This window comes from Drosophila pseudoobscura, chromosome 2 (genome assembly GCF_009870125.1).
Source record: "Drosophila pseudoobscura strain MV-25-SWS-2005 chromosome 2, UCI_Dpse_MV25, whole genome shotgun sequence".
Lineage (NCBI taxonomy): Eukaryota > Metazoa > Arthropoda > Insecta > Diptera > Drosophilidae > Drosophila > Drosophila pseudoobscura.
Window position 1 is genome coordinate 16357922 of NC_046679.1, and position 16958 is coordinate 16374879.

The 16958-nt window shown below is 45.8% G+C and overlaps 1 protein-coding gene and 1 long non-coding RNA gene across 4 annotated transcripts in view; both read left to right on the forward strand.

Moving 5' to 3' along the window:
• Positions 1-16958, forward strand: part of side-III (sidestep III) — an 86400-nt gene that overhangs the window by 7732 nt on the left and 61710 nt on the right. For all 3 annotated transcript variants that reach the window (XM_002137503.3, XM_033383462.1, XM_033383456.1), the window contains exon 5: positions 11021-11800. In XM_002137503.3, coding sequence (XP_002137539.3) covers positions 11608-11800 — 193 coding nt within the window. In that variant the 5' untranslated portion in view covers positions 11021-11607. The remainder of the gene's footprint in view (positions 1-11020; positions 11801-16958) is intronic.
• Positions 14533-15246, forward strand: LOC26533330 (uncharacterized). Its single transcript, XR_001451751.2, has 3 exons — positions 14533-14876; positions 14955-15087; positions 15147-15246. It is a non-coding gene; the product is annotated as an uncharacterized lncRNA (long non-coding RNA).

A 16958-nucleotide genomic window follows, 5' to 3' on the forward strand; every position in this document is an offset into this window, starting at 1 on the left:
GTTTGGTTTGTTTTTTTGTTGTTTTTTTTTTTTGTAGCTCTGTAGCTGCTATCCAACCCTCCACACATGCTCGTATACACGTTCGCATAAAATGTGACTTAACTAAAAATAAATAAGCCAGAATGCTAAAAGCATTCGCTACAGGCATTTCGTGGAGGCTAGCTGCGAAAACCGCTAAGAGAGCTCCAGGAAAATTCTCATGCTAATTATACAAGAATGTACGAGGTCCTTAAAGCTATCAAAACCAGATATAAATTTAATTTCAAGTGCTAGGCTGAGATGAAATTTAGTTTTCTTCATTAAGGCTGGCGCACATGGGACGGTTACTGACACTGCCACTGCCAGTGCCACTGCCACTGCCAGTGCCACTGCTGTTGCTGCTGCATCTTATGGTGTCGTTGCTACGTAAAATTGACAAACAAGTTTTTGGGCGCTTGCTTAACACCAAAGCAAACACATGTTTACAGCGCCCACACACACACACGTACACACACACACACGTACACAGACCCCGGGAGAAGATAGTACTCGTACCCTCAGACATGGTCTGAGGCTGTATGACTACATCACAAAATGCTCAAGTAATTATTAAGTGCTGCTCTTTGCGGTAGATGATGCAAGGCAAGACCCATGTTGCACTCTTCGTGCGCGTGTGTGTTAGTGTGGGAGACTTGTGGCATTTTTTCCTCCTTGCATGTGCTGCCCTGGGGGCGTATGCGCAATATTTTTGAGGGCAAAAGTCGCAGCCACATTGTCAACAAACTTGAAGGATTATCAGAGTCAACAAATGTTGAGGCAGCTTAAGTCGGGCTGTCAGCCGGTAGGGAGGACCGAGGCAAGCATGCCAAGAAGCAGCCAAACAGCAGCCAAGATGCCCACTAAACTATTCAAATATTCATTTAAGACACAAACATTTGCCTGGCTAAATTCAATTTTGACCAAGCCAACAATCAGGCGAGCAGCTGCTCTGTCTCCTCATGAGTTATTATTGAAGAGTCCTTCTGACAGGCCAACTAATAATTTAATTTTGTTGTAAATATTCGTGCGGTCATTTGTTTGAAACTTAATTTTAATTTCATTAATTTATTTCAGACCATAAATTGCCAGTAAAGATATTTCGGCCAGGCCAGGCCTTTCCCAATTACATTGCACTCACATGCACGGAGCCATTTTAAAAGTCCTCCAGTGTCCATGTGTCCATGCCCAAGCGCCGGCAAAATTAGTGCTCGTTTTAATTGAGTTTGTTAATAATTCAGTAATGGCCACTACATACCATTCATTCCATTGGCCGGATCCCAGAGTCGGAGCCTGAAACAGCCGCAGCAGCAGTCCTTGCCACGGTCAGAGTCAGAGTCAGAGCCAGGACAGGGCAGGACGACAGAACGAGTGCCAGAGACGGAGCTGGCTAAATGGTTACATGGCAGCTGGCAGCAAATTTTATGTGATGTTATATGACTGCCGGCCATATCCACATACATTTCCATATCCATATGTAACTGCAATTGCAATGGCATTCCTGTGAGTGTGCGTGCGTGGGAAAAACTAATTAACTAGTTTTGCATGTGGCTCATTTCATTTGGCTACTGCTGCTGCTGCTCACTGCGTTTTTATGATTTTGATTAATTTTTAGCCATAAATATTTATGCAGCTTTATTATGCGGCAGCTAAGGTGCAGAAGGGGCAGATTCAGATTCTGCTAAGGGCATTTAGTTTAGCTCCGACTCTGATGTCGTCTGAGACCTCGACGCACAAAGCAACCAGGGCATCCAGGGCATCCCGGGCATCCAGGGCAAAGAGGGCAGCCAGTGCAGGCAGGCAGGCCTTTAATGTTTTCCGGGTCAGTCACAGTCACTCACTTCCCTTGAGCTCGTTGTCGGCACTTTTGTTTGTCAGCATGGACGATGACACCGGCAGACAACCGGACATAGGGACAGCCAGAGCCAGACCAGGCCGACAGGGCCAACAGAGCCGCTGGCTGCGCTTTTTACATGGGGCAACAGCAACAGCAGTCAGTATCAACAGCAAGAGAGGACGAGCAGACAAAGGAGGCTATCCGTCGGTCTGTCCGCTCGTCTGTCCGTCCGTCCGTTCTGCTGTGCACTTGAGCGACTAAGCTGCATCAGCTCAGTGGGCAGCAGCTGCGACTCAGGAGCTGCCGCCGCACCGCACGCCGCCTCACTGCTGACAAATAAGCAGAAGCCGAGGCAGAGGCAGACATTGCGCAGCCGAGAGGGGGTGGAGTGGGGTGGGGTGTCTGCCACCTACTTTTCATGCGGACAAATTGAGCAGGACATTGAATTGTCAACCAGAGGCTACGCAGCAGCCCTTGACGGACTGACGAACACACCGTCCGCCCCCTCGTACTCCCGGACATCAGAAAGTCCGCCAGAAAGTCGCCGTCGCCGTCGCAGTGCAGTGGGGGGTTGATTATATTGTTGACGTTGATGTTGATGAAGCATGATTTGACTATCTTTATTGCATTATACTTAAAAACTATTAGCGGCTTGATGGCGATGGCTAGCGGATCCTTGGACCAGCGCCGTTTGCAGCCATTGCTCTGAGCGCTTGACGTGATTGCATTAGCCAGACCGGGTCGGGCCAGGCCGCGCCGTGCCGTTCTGGACAGGGTCTAGACCAACTATCGCTAAGCTGGTTTCTATTTTGTTGCGTAGACTGTTAAGTGATTTATGTTATTAGTCGAGTCCAATGAGCTTAATGCAGCTGAATGATGCTGTTAAACACTGAGAAATCAAATGATATCGGTATAATTTATGCGCTGATAAAAAGTAAGACTTACAAAACACAGCTTTAAATGCGTTGTTTTTTGTGTATAAATTTAACCAGCTAGAAAATAATGGCAGTAGACAAATGGCCGGAATTTCCACAGACTTATCTACGTATAAGAATAAATGGAGAAGCTCTGAGGAGCACAAAATCTTGATAATGGAAAATTTATTAATCCCATCGACGACAACAATAACAATAAAATGTTAACAAATGACTGACAGCCAGCAGAAGCAGGACGATCCCCAAGGAGGAGTGGAGGAAGCGAAGGCCTGGCCCGAGGGCAACCCCTTATTGAGGTGTTGCATGACATTCGAGCTCATTGTGAATGCTAGATACAAATCAAAATCGAGCATTTGAGAATTTTATTGCATTCGCAGAGACAGGAACTATGAATTACGATCCCCACTGGAAGGAGGACCGAGTCGATTCGAGTGTGTCCTAATCAGCTGGCCTTTGTGTAGGCTACACTTTATCTTGATATACAAACACTCGCAGAGAGGGTATTTTGTTTGTATTTTTTATTGAAAATGTGCTTGCCACATTTACAGCACGAGCTACCAGCACGCAACGGTCGCCCCCATTGAAGAAGCCTTTTGTTTGCCTTTGATTTCCATTCACGACGGGCATGATAATGTTGCTCATGATGATGATGATGATGATGATACACCGTATTGGGTTGTCAGTAATAACTCAATTGGGAAGATCGATGGCGTTTGATAAGCCCAAGAATCCTAGCTGTATTTTATTATTGTGCAAATTTATGCGACCGCCTTGGACAACCTCCGTTTTCTTGTTGGACTCTGAAAGCGACTAGCAAAGTTTTTATTGCAGTGTATATGGGTTTATTGAAGAGCGCCAGTGTGTTTGTTCATTTTGTGTGTGTGTGTGCATGTGGCATGATTAGGATAATCGTAGAGCCAATTAATTATTGCAAACGAAATGTGGGATACTGCTTGACAGCCTGCAGCGTCCCGTGCAGGCCAAAATCCAATTTAGCAAGTGTCAAAAGTGGCCAATTTACTTATTACTCTTTTGCCTTTTGCCTTCTGCCATTCGCCATTTGCCTGACTCTTCGGCTCTGTCAACAATGAAATCGGAGTGAAATTGGCTGGAAGTCTATCCGCAGAACCCGCTTAGCCGCCCCCAAAGCATTGTGCAGTTAAAATGAAACTTTCCGAACTAATAGAAATGTTATTATTTGTGTTGGGGCAAATGAAATACAAGGCGGGAACGGGGAGAATAACACACAATAAGTTGGGAATATCATAAAGAGCGAATCGCTGGCTGTTTGTTTATGAATGCAACATCAACCATTCCCTCGGTGGAAGGCAAGTTTTCCGCAAACTTCGTTCATTAAATAGCATATCCGATCGACTATTGATTTATTTGTATTTCCTTGAACAGTTAAAGCCTCCCCCCCATCTTCACCAGCAAGGAGCCGTCCTCTTTCATTATAATCTGAAATATTGAACTTTGCCACTAATTAACATTCACGCCCTTCGCCTTTCCTTTGATTCTCTGCTCTGCTCACCCTGCTATACCTCTCTTGAGGCATGCCTTCAAGTTGAGACTTAACTTTTCAGCACAGAATTTATACAAAGTCATCACAGGAGGCCCGTTCCCATGCCGGTCCCCGTTCCACCCGTTCCACCCGTTGGGCCCAAAAGCCTGAAATCAAAATAATTTAGTTGCCACCTTTGTCGCTTCGTCGTACTGCTGTGCTGCAATCGATGTCGGCTGTCGGAAACTTTAAAACTTTGCCCAACTGTTTGCACAATATCGCATGCTGGGCTCCACCTCCAGGGAGGGGACTGTGACTCTACCTGTGTGGTGGGCCGACTTACCATAGCTCTAGACGACGCGTTACGACGTTTCGGACCGTATATTATTACAACAGTTCATCAAAACCGGAGCCAATGCCGAACTGTATTTATAGTCAATGCTGAAGCTGAAGCTAAAGTCTACGTCATCGCTAATGTAGATGTAAATGCTGCTACGTCGACGCCGCTTTGGGTCCGCTTCTGCCCCTGGGAGTCACTTTTATCAAACAGCCCATTGGGTATTTGGGGCTGAAGCTTTGGTAAACTTTGCCTGCTGACGGCTGCCTTCTGTCGGCTACCACTGCCACTCCGTACGTTCCAACAGCGGCGGCAACCTCAGCTCACCTGGCGAGCCTTTAGTCACAAAAAGTTTACGCTTTCGATTTGCTGTGCTGTGCCATACCCATGTCCGTGCCCGGGCCCGTGCCCGTGGAACTCGAGTCGGTGCCAGGCCGTGGCCAAAACGCAAATTGTTGAAAGTTTGCACTAAAGTCGTTGATTTCATAGCTGAGAGGTGAGCTCAACTCGTTCAAAAAGTCTGCCAAAGTAGTTGACGTGAATCGATGGGCGGGAACGGGGACGAGGACGAGGCGAGATGGGCTGGGCTGGGACGGCGGCCAGGAAGCAGGCAGCAAGGCACGTAATTGAGTAAAGTTGATGCGGTACAAATGCGAACGAACCACTTGAGAAGCGAACGTTCGGCATAATGTTTCGATATATTGCGTCTGCGTCTGGATGTGGTTCTGGCTATGGCTATAGCTATGGCTATGGCTATGGCAGCAGCAGCAACAGCCACGACGCGACAATGAAAACTAACAATAACTTTCATGCAGCGGCGACGGAGGCACAACTTTCGCCTCTCTCGCTCTCTGGCTCCGCACGACATCCCGTACCCATCCTCTTGAAAGCCAACAAATCTAAAATCATAGGCCAGGCCCAAGAGATTTGCGAGCGCAGCAAATACACTCGAAACAGTCGGCATACTCCTGGGCTTTTTAATTGTCTACTTCTGAATGTGTGTGTTTGTGTTTGTGTACACTATGGGTGTATGTGTGTGTGTTGTCCGTGTAAGCTCTCTGATTGTTTCCTTGCTGCCGCAGTCGCCGCTGCCGCTGCCTCTGCCGCTGTATGGGTGTGTGGGTGTGTGTTATGCAATGGCTTCCGTTTGGGTACAGCTGGATATTTTGCGAGTACCAGTACCAGTAGCAGTATTTGCTTCGCTTTTTTCGTTGAAGCGGCAAGCAGCAAGCAGCAGCAAGCGCTTCAATTTATGACATTTTGACAGCAGTTGTTGCAGTTGAATCAGAAAGTTACTCTCTTGAGTAATGGCACAGCTTTTTCACTTACAAACGCGCAATTTTGTGGATTGCATGCCGCACAAACATACATACATATTGTACGTATATATACATTTTCGTGTGTATGTATCCCGAAATTCGCCAGAAACTGAGCGCCAAATTAAATATTTATGGGAATAATCTAAATGTGAATTTGGCTAGAAGAGCCCGCGCGGGTAGTACAGAAACAGAAAGTGCCCCGCGGAATAGCACAAGAATACAATATCTAAGTAGCATAATGGATCCTAAATTGAGAAGGGATAGATTAAATTTCGACATTAGATACTTCCACGAAGTTGTTGGCACGGACCTGATGGAACTTTGACGGACAGATACAGGATAATGGTATAATGTACATCCTTGTGTATTGAATTACACAATTAACCATTTGAAAATTTAAATCAAAAGTCTGTAATAAAAAAACTATACATTTACATGTGTAGAACGAATAGAATTTGAATAGGTTTTTTTTATTTTATATCCATTTATTTAATTAGTGGGAAACATTTGTGCTTTGTCATTAAAGGTAAATTTCAAAGGATCAACTTTATTCAATGCTACTCATAATCTGTATTGTTTATGTTACATTGTTTTTTTGCCATTAAAGCCAGCACTTAGTCGACAAGAAGTACAAGTACACAAACTAGCAATACTGACATGTTAAATTTTGTTATTTGTAAAGAAAAATTGGACAGTCGAACACAAAAAAATGTATATTGAATTCAATGAATGCATTCTCGTTCAATGAGTTAATATAATTAGTAAATGTATGCAAATTTATCGAGTGATACTATTATAGTTTAATAACATTTTACCAGATGAGCGATTTCAAGCGGTATTTTATTGCCAAACGCACATTCCATTGCTAGAACTTTTGTCGCAAAATTAGTCGCAGTCAGTTGGGGCTTTTCCGAGATAAAATATGAAATTACAACACCCATACTCGCTCAGTCCCAGATAATCATACAGCTGATGTGTGTGTAACTCTGACATACAAATACAGAGAGAGAGAGAGAGAGAGAGAGTTAGCTATTAAACGTATTTGACTTGCCGTCGAAGTGAGCAAAACATATACATACATACATACACACTCTCTCCCGCACATGGACACCTCTTGTCGGCTGCTGAAGGATGCTCCACTCTGTGTGGGTGTATGATAATAATTCAACAAATTGTTGTTTAACAAGGAGAGACAGCCGCAGCCGCGCGAATGCTGGAGTGGGTGCCACTCAAGCCTCTCTCTGTGCACCGCGCTTCGCGTTAATCGCTTTATATGCAGCGAGAACGAGGCACGAGTGCGGGTAGATGTCTTGTTTTAATGCAGCCACTGGTTCCCATACCCCTGCCCATACCCGTCCTCTCTTGTATGTGTATGTGTATGCATGTTTGCGTATAAGGTCCTAGGGCAATACACGCACAGATGCCGAAATATCTTACCTTCCTTTCATGAAATGAAACAATTAGGAGAAAAAGTTGCTTCGTGCTAAGGACCCTTTCCTTTCTCAATCCCTGCCCGCCCCGCCTCTGTGGGTTTTTTGGATATCCCAACCCTTTTTATAGCTCGGCAAACATGTGTATGCTTGTAAACAAGGCTCCCGTATATACATACGCGTGTGTGTGCCCTGTGTGTGTGGGGATGTTTGTGTCTCTGTGTGCGTTTAATGACAAAATAATTAGAAAACTTTTTGTGTACTTTGTAGCTGGAGCTGAGTCTGTATCGTAGTTGCCAGCAAACCAGCCTGCCAGCCTGCCTGGCTGCCTTCTCGCCCCACCTCGCCCCTGTCAATGTCACCGCCAATTTGCTGCTTCTGCTCGCCTGTGTGGCCCACAGGCCTCGGCTCGCCGCCCAAAGCTGTTTCTCTGGCCTTTCACAGCCTCGTACATCTGGAAATTGCTATAGGAAAATCAAAAGAGAGCTGGCGCCGGCCTCGGCCTCGGTGTCTTTGGCAATTACCAGGCAGGGGTTGCGACATTGACACCTGAGTGGTGCGGGCCGTACAAGTAGATTGGGCGGGTGAGAGGAGCAGCAGCTTGAGTGCCAGATAAATGTTAAAAATTCAAGCAACGCCTGACATACAATATGTCTGTGCCTGCAACAAACCCTCGCAATTGTTTAACGTTTTTTTTCGACTACTTTCATGTTGGGTTGTGGGTATGAGGAGAAGATTAAATGGCTCAAAGAAGCTTATTGCTTAGGCCGCTTGGGGCTAGGGGGATTTGGTATCGGTTTTTAATTATCCTTGAATGAATGCAATTTGTATTAAATGGAGACCACCGCAAGCTTGCGGTGTGTGACTAATGCGCTAATCTCTGGGGAGGGGCACAACACTCATTTGTCAGAATATTTTATTGGATTGAGCTACCAGCCACTTGGCGGTTAGTTATTAAACACTCCAACATATGGCACAGCCAGAGCCAGGAGCCTAGTTGGCCAGACCGAATGGAATGCTTCCCCACAAAAACTTTTGCCAGACAGACAAAATTGAATACAGTGCAAATACAATAATCGACCGGGCCGGAGCCAGAGCCCGAGCCAGATCCAGACCGTTCGACTTTACTTCACTCTGAAGCTCTGGCAAGGCTCCAGTGCTGGCTCACACTGCGTATGCGTATCGCTGGAGCTGCTCGTCACGCAACTAGCTGCTTACTGGTGGTGGCTGCCTGGCTGCCGACTGGGTGGATGGGTGTGTACGTGTAGGTGTTTTTATTGAAGTGCGTGGAGCGAAACACTTAAACTCGTTGTCCAAATAGCTGCACGACACTGGGGGTCTGCGAGGATTGCTAACCAACAAAACGTGCTGTCAAATCGATGACTTGTCATGGCCTGAGCAGAGCGAGCAGCTTGGTGATAAGAAATAACTGACACAGCTGATACTGATGCCACAAAGTGGGCTCCCACAAGAAAAAAGAAAAGAAGAAAGTATTGTTTTCAACTGAAAGCAGAAACTTCAAGACCAGGTATCCTCAAAATTTGGTTCTATTGCCTGTCTGGAAGGCTTGGGTGTGATCTCCAAGTCAAAATATAATCCACAGAAGACATTCAGCCCTGCCCTGGGCAAAGGTTTTTGGTCACATGAAGAGCCTTGACCAATAAATTGCAACATGATCGCATACATACTCGGATATACCTACACACGTACGTTTATATATCTACAAATGCTCACATACGTTTCCAAGTGTTTGCACTGGCCGAGAAAGGGAGAAGTGGAGTAAAAAAACATTAAGCTAAAGGCAAACTTTGTTCCGGACTCCACGTACAGCGGCAGGGTGGCAGGGGGGCAGGCAGCCAGGAGCTAGTTGATTTTCAACAGTTGAGTTGAGTTTATTTTGCTGCTACTGTTGGCTGGCTGGCCAGGTGAGAGGCAAGCAGCAGAAGGAGCAGCAAGAGCAGCCAACATTGCATACATTTTTGCTGCGTGCCTTGGCTGTTTTTCTCCCCTCTGCTGGCTGGCCCGGCCAACTCGAGCGTAAAATGTTGATGAAGTAACCGCACATGTTTGCCGCTTGCCGCTTGCTGCTTGCTGCGTGCTGCGTGCCCCCTAAACTGGCTTCACCTCAAGTGGGTGTTTAGGCGCAAAGTTTTGTTCTGCTTCTGTGTAGGGGCTGTGTGTGGCCGGTGTCTAAGCGCAAATTAGTTTGTCCAGCAAGAAGCTTAGCAGAGGGGCCATGTTTGTGGGGATAAAAGTTTGGGGCTGGGTTAGTGCAACATGCAGCAAACCCCTGTTCAGCTGAGTTCAGTTTTGTTGTGTTTTTCGTGCCACTTGTCCCATATGCATACATATAAATAAAGCGATACAAAAAATGCCCCGAAAAAGAGAACTAACGAAAGAGTGGTGGCAAAACAGAAGCAGAAACAGAAAAGTTTGCAACTGGAGCATGTCATGATGCACGGCCACGCCACCATAGATGTGATGCACATGCATCGTTACCGAAACAACCATCAAAACAAGAGTGAAACGAGTGAGGCAACGGACTCAGATTCGGATTCAGGATTCAGTTCCAAGGACAATGTAACCATGTTAAACAGCAATCAGAGTGGAAATACAAACCACTCGCTGGTAATTTTGCATGCAATGCTTAATGCTTGTGGCGAAAGTGGCGTTGATTTCGGCAGATAACTTTTTCTTTTTTTACCCACCACTCCACTCCGCACCGTTTTATTCAGTTTTTTGGTTTGTTTCGGTTGGGTTTTTTCTGTATTACATTTCCCTTCCAAAACAGTGTCGCTAAAGTTTTCGGGGAGAGGCCCTCGGCAGCGGGCCAAATTAAACGAAATGTATACAAAATTTGCTGCAGCGGCCTTGCTGCTGCTGCACTCGAAATTTGAGTGAGTGGCTGCCTGCATAAGGAAGCACCCAGCCAGTGGGTGGCTGAAGGCTGAGGCAGGGATCTGGGGTCTGGGATATGCAGGCAACCGTGGCGTGAGATGTTTGCCAACATGTACAACAATGTGGTGTTGTTGCTACTGGCTGTGCCTGCTGCTCCTGCCTCTGGCTCTGCTGCTGCTGCAGCGTTGTCTAAAGTTTGAAGTGCGCATAATAAGCCAGGAAGAGGAGCGTCGAGAGAGGTGCCCCAAACTATGCCAAATTAGGCACTGCAGATAGTGCCGTGCCGTCCCCCAAAATGTAGGCAACAGTTTGCACCAGAGGGGGCGTTGATGATGTGAAGAGTGCAGGAGAGTTCAATGAGTAAAGTCGCCGACGGTATTGTGTTTCTTGTTGGCTTTGGAAAGTGAAACTAATTTCCGTTTTCGCGAGGGGCCAACATGTTGAGCAGAATGAAGCTGAAGTCTTACGAGTTCAAGTACGAGTATTCGAGATACTTTCGGCACAGTTTTTATGTAGGTCATACGTATACATATCTCCTGGCTTAATATTGGTTAAGGAAACACAGCTATCGAGTCAAGAGAAAATTATATTTATTTCTCATGAGCGCACATGCAATCGTGCAATTAGCTAATCCACTTAAAAATGATTCTGTATTTTTCCCTTGGTAAAACACACAACTTATAATTTATGTAATTATATATATAATTCTTACAATTTTCTCACCTTTTCTCTACTCCCTCTTCTGCAGAAAATTGGAATCGGAAAAGTGAAAAGCTGAAGAACTAAACAATGCAAGAATTGGAGAAATTCGCACACTTCAATGCCACGCAACACGGCAGCAAAATCATCAGCAGCAGCAGCAGCAGCCTCGCCAAAGTTATGCTCCGGGCAAAAACTGTAAATGAAACAACTTAATTAGTAGTTGCAGGTCTCGAGGAAAGCGGCACGCGCTCCGTGCCCAGAATCAGCTCCAGCTCAAGCTCAAGGAGAAGGAGAAAGTCGGTCGGCATTACAACGAATTTTAGGAAATATTCGCTTGCCCATGCTGCTTCATTAGAACGAGCAAAAGGTTTAATGCGATCCCGACCCAGGCATCCTTTGAGCCTCAGCAGTAGCAGCAGGAAAAACTTTTGTTTTCGCGCTCGCGTCTCTTTGTGTGTATAAGTGTGTGCCTGCGTGTGGGTGAGAGTAGCTGCATTTTTTTGAGAAAATTAAATTGAAAACAACATCAGCAACACACAATCACCAGCCCCAACGGCAGTGAAAGCAGCGAAAGCAGCGAAAGCCGCAAAATAAACGAGCACAACCTGCATATAAATTATTATACGCTACACAATGGATTTGGTAGAATTGAAAGCCAGAGCGAACCGAGCTAAAAGGACTTCCACAATGCACGTAACAACTTCCTATGCCAATGCCAGCAGACGCTGCTGGCAGCGCCATTTGGCTTTATTCACGCTCTTCCTATTTGCGGCTCACATCAATATAACTTCCGGTCAAATCGATTGGGACGACGACGACGATCCAGGTGAGTGGTGGCGAGCGCGAATTCGAATTCGAGTTCGAATATGAATGAAAATGTGATTAGAATGCAAAGTTAAGCAAAACAATCCACAGAACGACAGCAAGAGCTGGCTACTCCTTTTTTACCCCTTTTCCCTTTTGACGGTTACGTTGTTATCCTGCGCTCACCTTGAGCGCAGTGATTTGCATAAATTGCAAATCGCTCGTGCCACTGACAGTTCAGTACTAGTTCGAGTACGAGTACGAGAACGAGTTCTGCTCTGCCTGACACCAGTTCAATAGAGGGCGCAACGAGTGGCAGAGTCCACCACAGAAGCGATTTGCAATTGAGTTTTGGGTTATGTTTTTGTAATTAAGTTTAATTGCTATTACGTATACACCCGGGATGCTCAAAGTTGGATGCCAAGCCAAGAGGACGGAGGACAGGGAATGGGAACGGCAACGGGGCTTTTAATTAATCGCAGATTTATGGCTTGAGGTATGTGTATCTGTGTGCAGTGGGTGTGTCTGTGCGGCCATATAAATGGAATTTTAATTATTCAAAAGCTACAATTAAAATATTTAATGAATTCATAAGTCTGACAGTTTAATTGCAAGAGTTTGCTATAACTTTGCCATCAGTGAGGAGAAATATTTATAGAAAGTTCTAAATCCAAGGCGGGTCGCTGGCTCCTTGGCACAAGACGAGGGATACGCTCAGAGGCTTTGCGGCTGATACCTGTTGGACATGTACATTTATTTATGTATTTATTTATTCCCTACAATTGTTATGATTCAAACGCAGCTGTGAGCCCATCTACTTGCCACACCCCTTGCCACACAGCGGATGAGCCCAAGCCATTAACAGGAATATTCATAAACTTTTGCCAGAGTTTTCACTTTTATTTCACTTTTTTCACTCAACAAATTCATTGGAATAATTAATTTCGGTTTGAGCGAACGACACAGCTTTCACGACACTTGAACCACACCCAATGGAGTGGCCTTGGTGTAACCTCAGTTTTCTATTTTCTGATCAAAACGAAAGTCCTTTGTGTGCTGTGGTGCTGGGTGCTGGGGGCTAAATCGCACGGTTTGTCTCATTTATCGATTTTCGCCCCCATTGTGCTGGGGCCCTGCCGCACGCTTTTAAGCTAACGATGCAAACTGAAAATGTTGACAACAAACATTTTTCAAGCTGTGAGCGGTGTGCTCTGCTCTGCTGTTGTCCTTGTTGCAAGGTAGCCGAGCCTTAAACAAATACATGCTGGCTGGTGCTTGTATCTTGTATGGTATGTGTATCCGTGTGTCTTTGTGTATGTGTGTGTGTGTCTATTCCCCACACACACGTGTGTATGCTTAGATAGAAATAGAATCAGACAGGACACAGTACGGGCTGTGGGCCACCCGCTGTGATTCCATTTGCTGGCATGCCGTGCTCGTACTTGTAGCAAGGCAACTTTTTACAGTTGGGTTATGGTATTTTTTAGCATAAAATTTCAAACAAAATGCTGCGATATGAGTCAAGGCTAAGATTAGCGTTCGCAGTAGCCAGATCCCGGCCTGGTTTGGCCTGATCTTAAAGCACCGTTTTGTACCACTAGCCGGGGAGAGATGCTACTGCTGCATTCCCGCACTGGAAAATTACAAAATTAATCCAGAGAAGAGAAAAGTAAAAAAATAAAAATGCCACAAATTTGCAGGAATGGGGACAGAGACAGCGTATGGGGCAGTGGCAGGAGGCAGGGGGCCTGGGTCATAAACAAGTGGCTCCCCGGCCCCCGGCCAACACTGTAAAATTATGAAATCATAAAAATATTTTTACGATTACATAAAAAGTTGCGAAAATGTGGGCGTCGCATACAATGTACGACGTTTTGTTAGACAAAGGGAGGAAGCGTTCGGCGAGTCTTGGTCTGGTCTGGCTCTGGCTCTGGCCCTGCCTATGGCTCTGGCAATTGCGTGATAGTATAAAATTCAACTCTAGACATATGACTTCATTATTTATCAAACTGCCGGGCTTGAAAGCTTCAAATGGCAATGAGCGGAGACCGGATAGCGAATAGAAATAGTTGAGCCTCCAACCACACAGCACCACCGAACCAGACCCATAACCAAACCCAACAACATTGACCTGTGGCAGGGACAAAGACCCAGTGCCATATATTCAAATTACGTATGTCACAGAGCTTGGAGAATGTTGCAAGAGGCAAAACCACATTTGAACAATTTCATTAAAAATGTGATACACACACACACACACTTAAACAGTGGCACACACACGCAGGCCCATGTGTGGAAGCCACATGTGTGTGGGACGCCTTCTGGTGGTATTTCATTTGCTGAACTCTGCGGCTTTAACCCTTATTAGCCTTTGCTTCTTTTGGCCATAATTCATGTTGTTTTCATTTGTTTTGATTAGCAAATGAATGCCACTCGGTCGGTCCTGCGGCTTGGATTGCTAGCCAGCGAATTATAACGTGACTCGCGCCGCCGCCAGGCCACTAAAAACTGAGCTTTTCGCCTCTGTCTCGTGCCACGCTCCGCTCCGATCCGATCCGTGTGCGTGTTGTGTTTCACTTGCCACGCAATCCCGACTCCGCTGCGGCGCTGGGGCTAAGGACTGAGAGCTGTGAATTAGTATAACACAACACATCAGGACACACGACAGAATGGAAAAGAAGAGAGGAAAAATCGGAGCACAGTCCCGTATGTAGTACGGAAGAGAGAACGCGCTGGCATAAAAATTTTAATTTATGCCGTGTTGAGTGCGTTATGCCCCAGTTCCCTACAAGTGTGCCTACTTTAGATCTCTTCCATATCACACACAATGTACAATGTATGCAGATAGTAGGCCGGCACCTTTCCAGACACACAAACACACACACACGCACACTTAGTCCTTGCCCCTGCCACAGCTGCTGCCCCAAGCCAAACCACAAATCGGCACTTCTGGCGCGCTCTCCATAGCTCATTTTGCTGTCGTTCGCCGCTCGCTGGAATATGTTGGATTTGGTCTAGGCACGCGAGGGCTTTCCATTTCTTTGCCCGATAGAACGACACTGTGGCGCGTATGAAGAGCAGACGGCGGTCGCAAATATGTAAAAATTATAATTCATGTTACATATTTGATGAAACACATTCAATCATTCGCCTACATTTCCCCCCGCCACACATAGCCGCAAGCCAATAATTACGCATTTCGCTTTTCGCAGTATGGTTATTTTTAATGATAAATGACCAGGCCCAAAGTGTTGGAAATTTTTCGGAGCTTATGCCGAATATATTACCTGAATGGTGTTTATGTGTTGGGTGTGTTTCGCTACCGTTCTCTTTCTCTGAGTTACTAATTTTCTGTCAAAAATACTTAGCGGCTACAGACAGAGTACATACATACTCGTATGTGCTACAAGGAAAACATGGAGGAGGAAAGCCGAAGCAAGAACACGGAGCCCACACAAGGTGTATGGTGTATGGCAACGCAATTTGTCATTTGTCAGAATCTAATGCAGTTAATAATTAGCTAAGCCGACTAATGGGAAAGCGCCTCGATTCCTCTTGACAATGTAAGGCTTGACTCTCCCTCTCCCTCTCTCTCTCTGCCTTCTCCGTGTGTTTGTTCCTGCCTTGGGGCCATTAGACGAGCTAAGTTACTCGAAAGTTGGAAATCCTACTGGGAAATCAATGGATGATTAATTGCTTTAGCTACTCGAAGCTATGTACAATGTTGTGCTCAAGGGGTTTTCTATTTATGCAGAGTACTAATAATACGTATTATGAGTCTATTTATTTTCTTTATTATAATTATGATGACAAATATAGAAGGACCTTTAGATAGCAACCTTTGCTTAAGATATCAACTAATTTGAGATCATTAAACCCTGATTTTCTTTGAAACTGAAATCCCACTAACCAAAAATGTCGACGACTTTAATTTGCAAAGTGAAATCTCTGATTTGCATACTAAAGAGAATCCGAATCCCGGCTGTTGACAACATCAATGTGCTTATCCAGTGATTTAGGGGACTTAAACTCAGCAGGGAAATTTTCCCTGACAAAGGGAATATCATTTCAGATGTCATGTTAAAAGAGAAGAACCCAAAAAAAGGAAACTACTCGTAGTACGAGGAGAACACGCGAAATTCTAGACCTCCGCTGCAGACACGCTAAAACTGTTCACTTTTGCGAAACGTATAAATTTTCTATTGATTTATACCAAGTTTGCATGCCATTTTTTTTTCGTTTTGCATAATTTCTGCTGTTGGCCAAATTGCACTCAGCAGAAGGGCCAAAAAAAGAAGACCAGTCGTCAGAGAGGCAGTGGAACAGGCAGCGGGGAGGAAAAGTGCCGAGACAGAGACAGCGACAGAGGCCTGGTGGCAGCGGATGGTCGAGGACGACCAGAGCAAACACAATTGTTGCGATTGCGACTGTCGCTTCGCGGTCATGGCTCTACTGCTACTTACTAACACAATGGCAACGACTACTGCCACTGCGCTTTGTGAGTGCTAGTGTGAGTGAGGCTGTTACTGCGGCAGTTACAGTTGCGTTACAGCAGTTACAGCAGCAGCAGCAGCGGCAGTAGCGGCAGTGGCATGAATTGCGATGATGGAGTTATCCATTTATACTCGCATTTGCATAGAACGAGTGCCGTGCGGCGTGCGGCGTGTGGTGTGCAGCGTGCGTCCTGCAACGTCTGTGATTGCCGCTGGGCGAGACGCTGCGCTGACACATGACATGGAAAAATGAAAACGAAGCTCGTCGTGTAACCAGTCTCCAGTCGCTGCTGCTGCCGCTTTCTACTATCTCTCTGTCTCCCAGAACAAATGGCCAAACAGTTGGTGCAGTCTTTGACAGGACAAAAAACGGCTAAAAAGAAATAGAAGAAGAAGAACTGCTTCCCTGGATGCGGCTGCCTGCGACTGCCACTGCCACTGCCACTGCAACATTTTCTATATATCACATGTAAATATGATGGCCCTCTAGCGTATACCGTATCTGCACTTTGGGAACGCCAAAAATGTGCCTCTGCTTAGCTATTTCAGTAGCCAACCGAGCCTCAACCGATCTGAAGGGCAAAACCATGTTGCACATCCATCACTTGGAGTAAACAATTTTTGATTAATCGCCGCCACAGCTGGACTTTGGCTGGCACTGCGACTGGCTATGGCGTGTACTCTGTA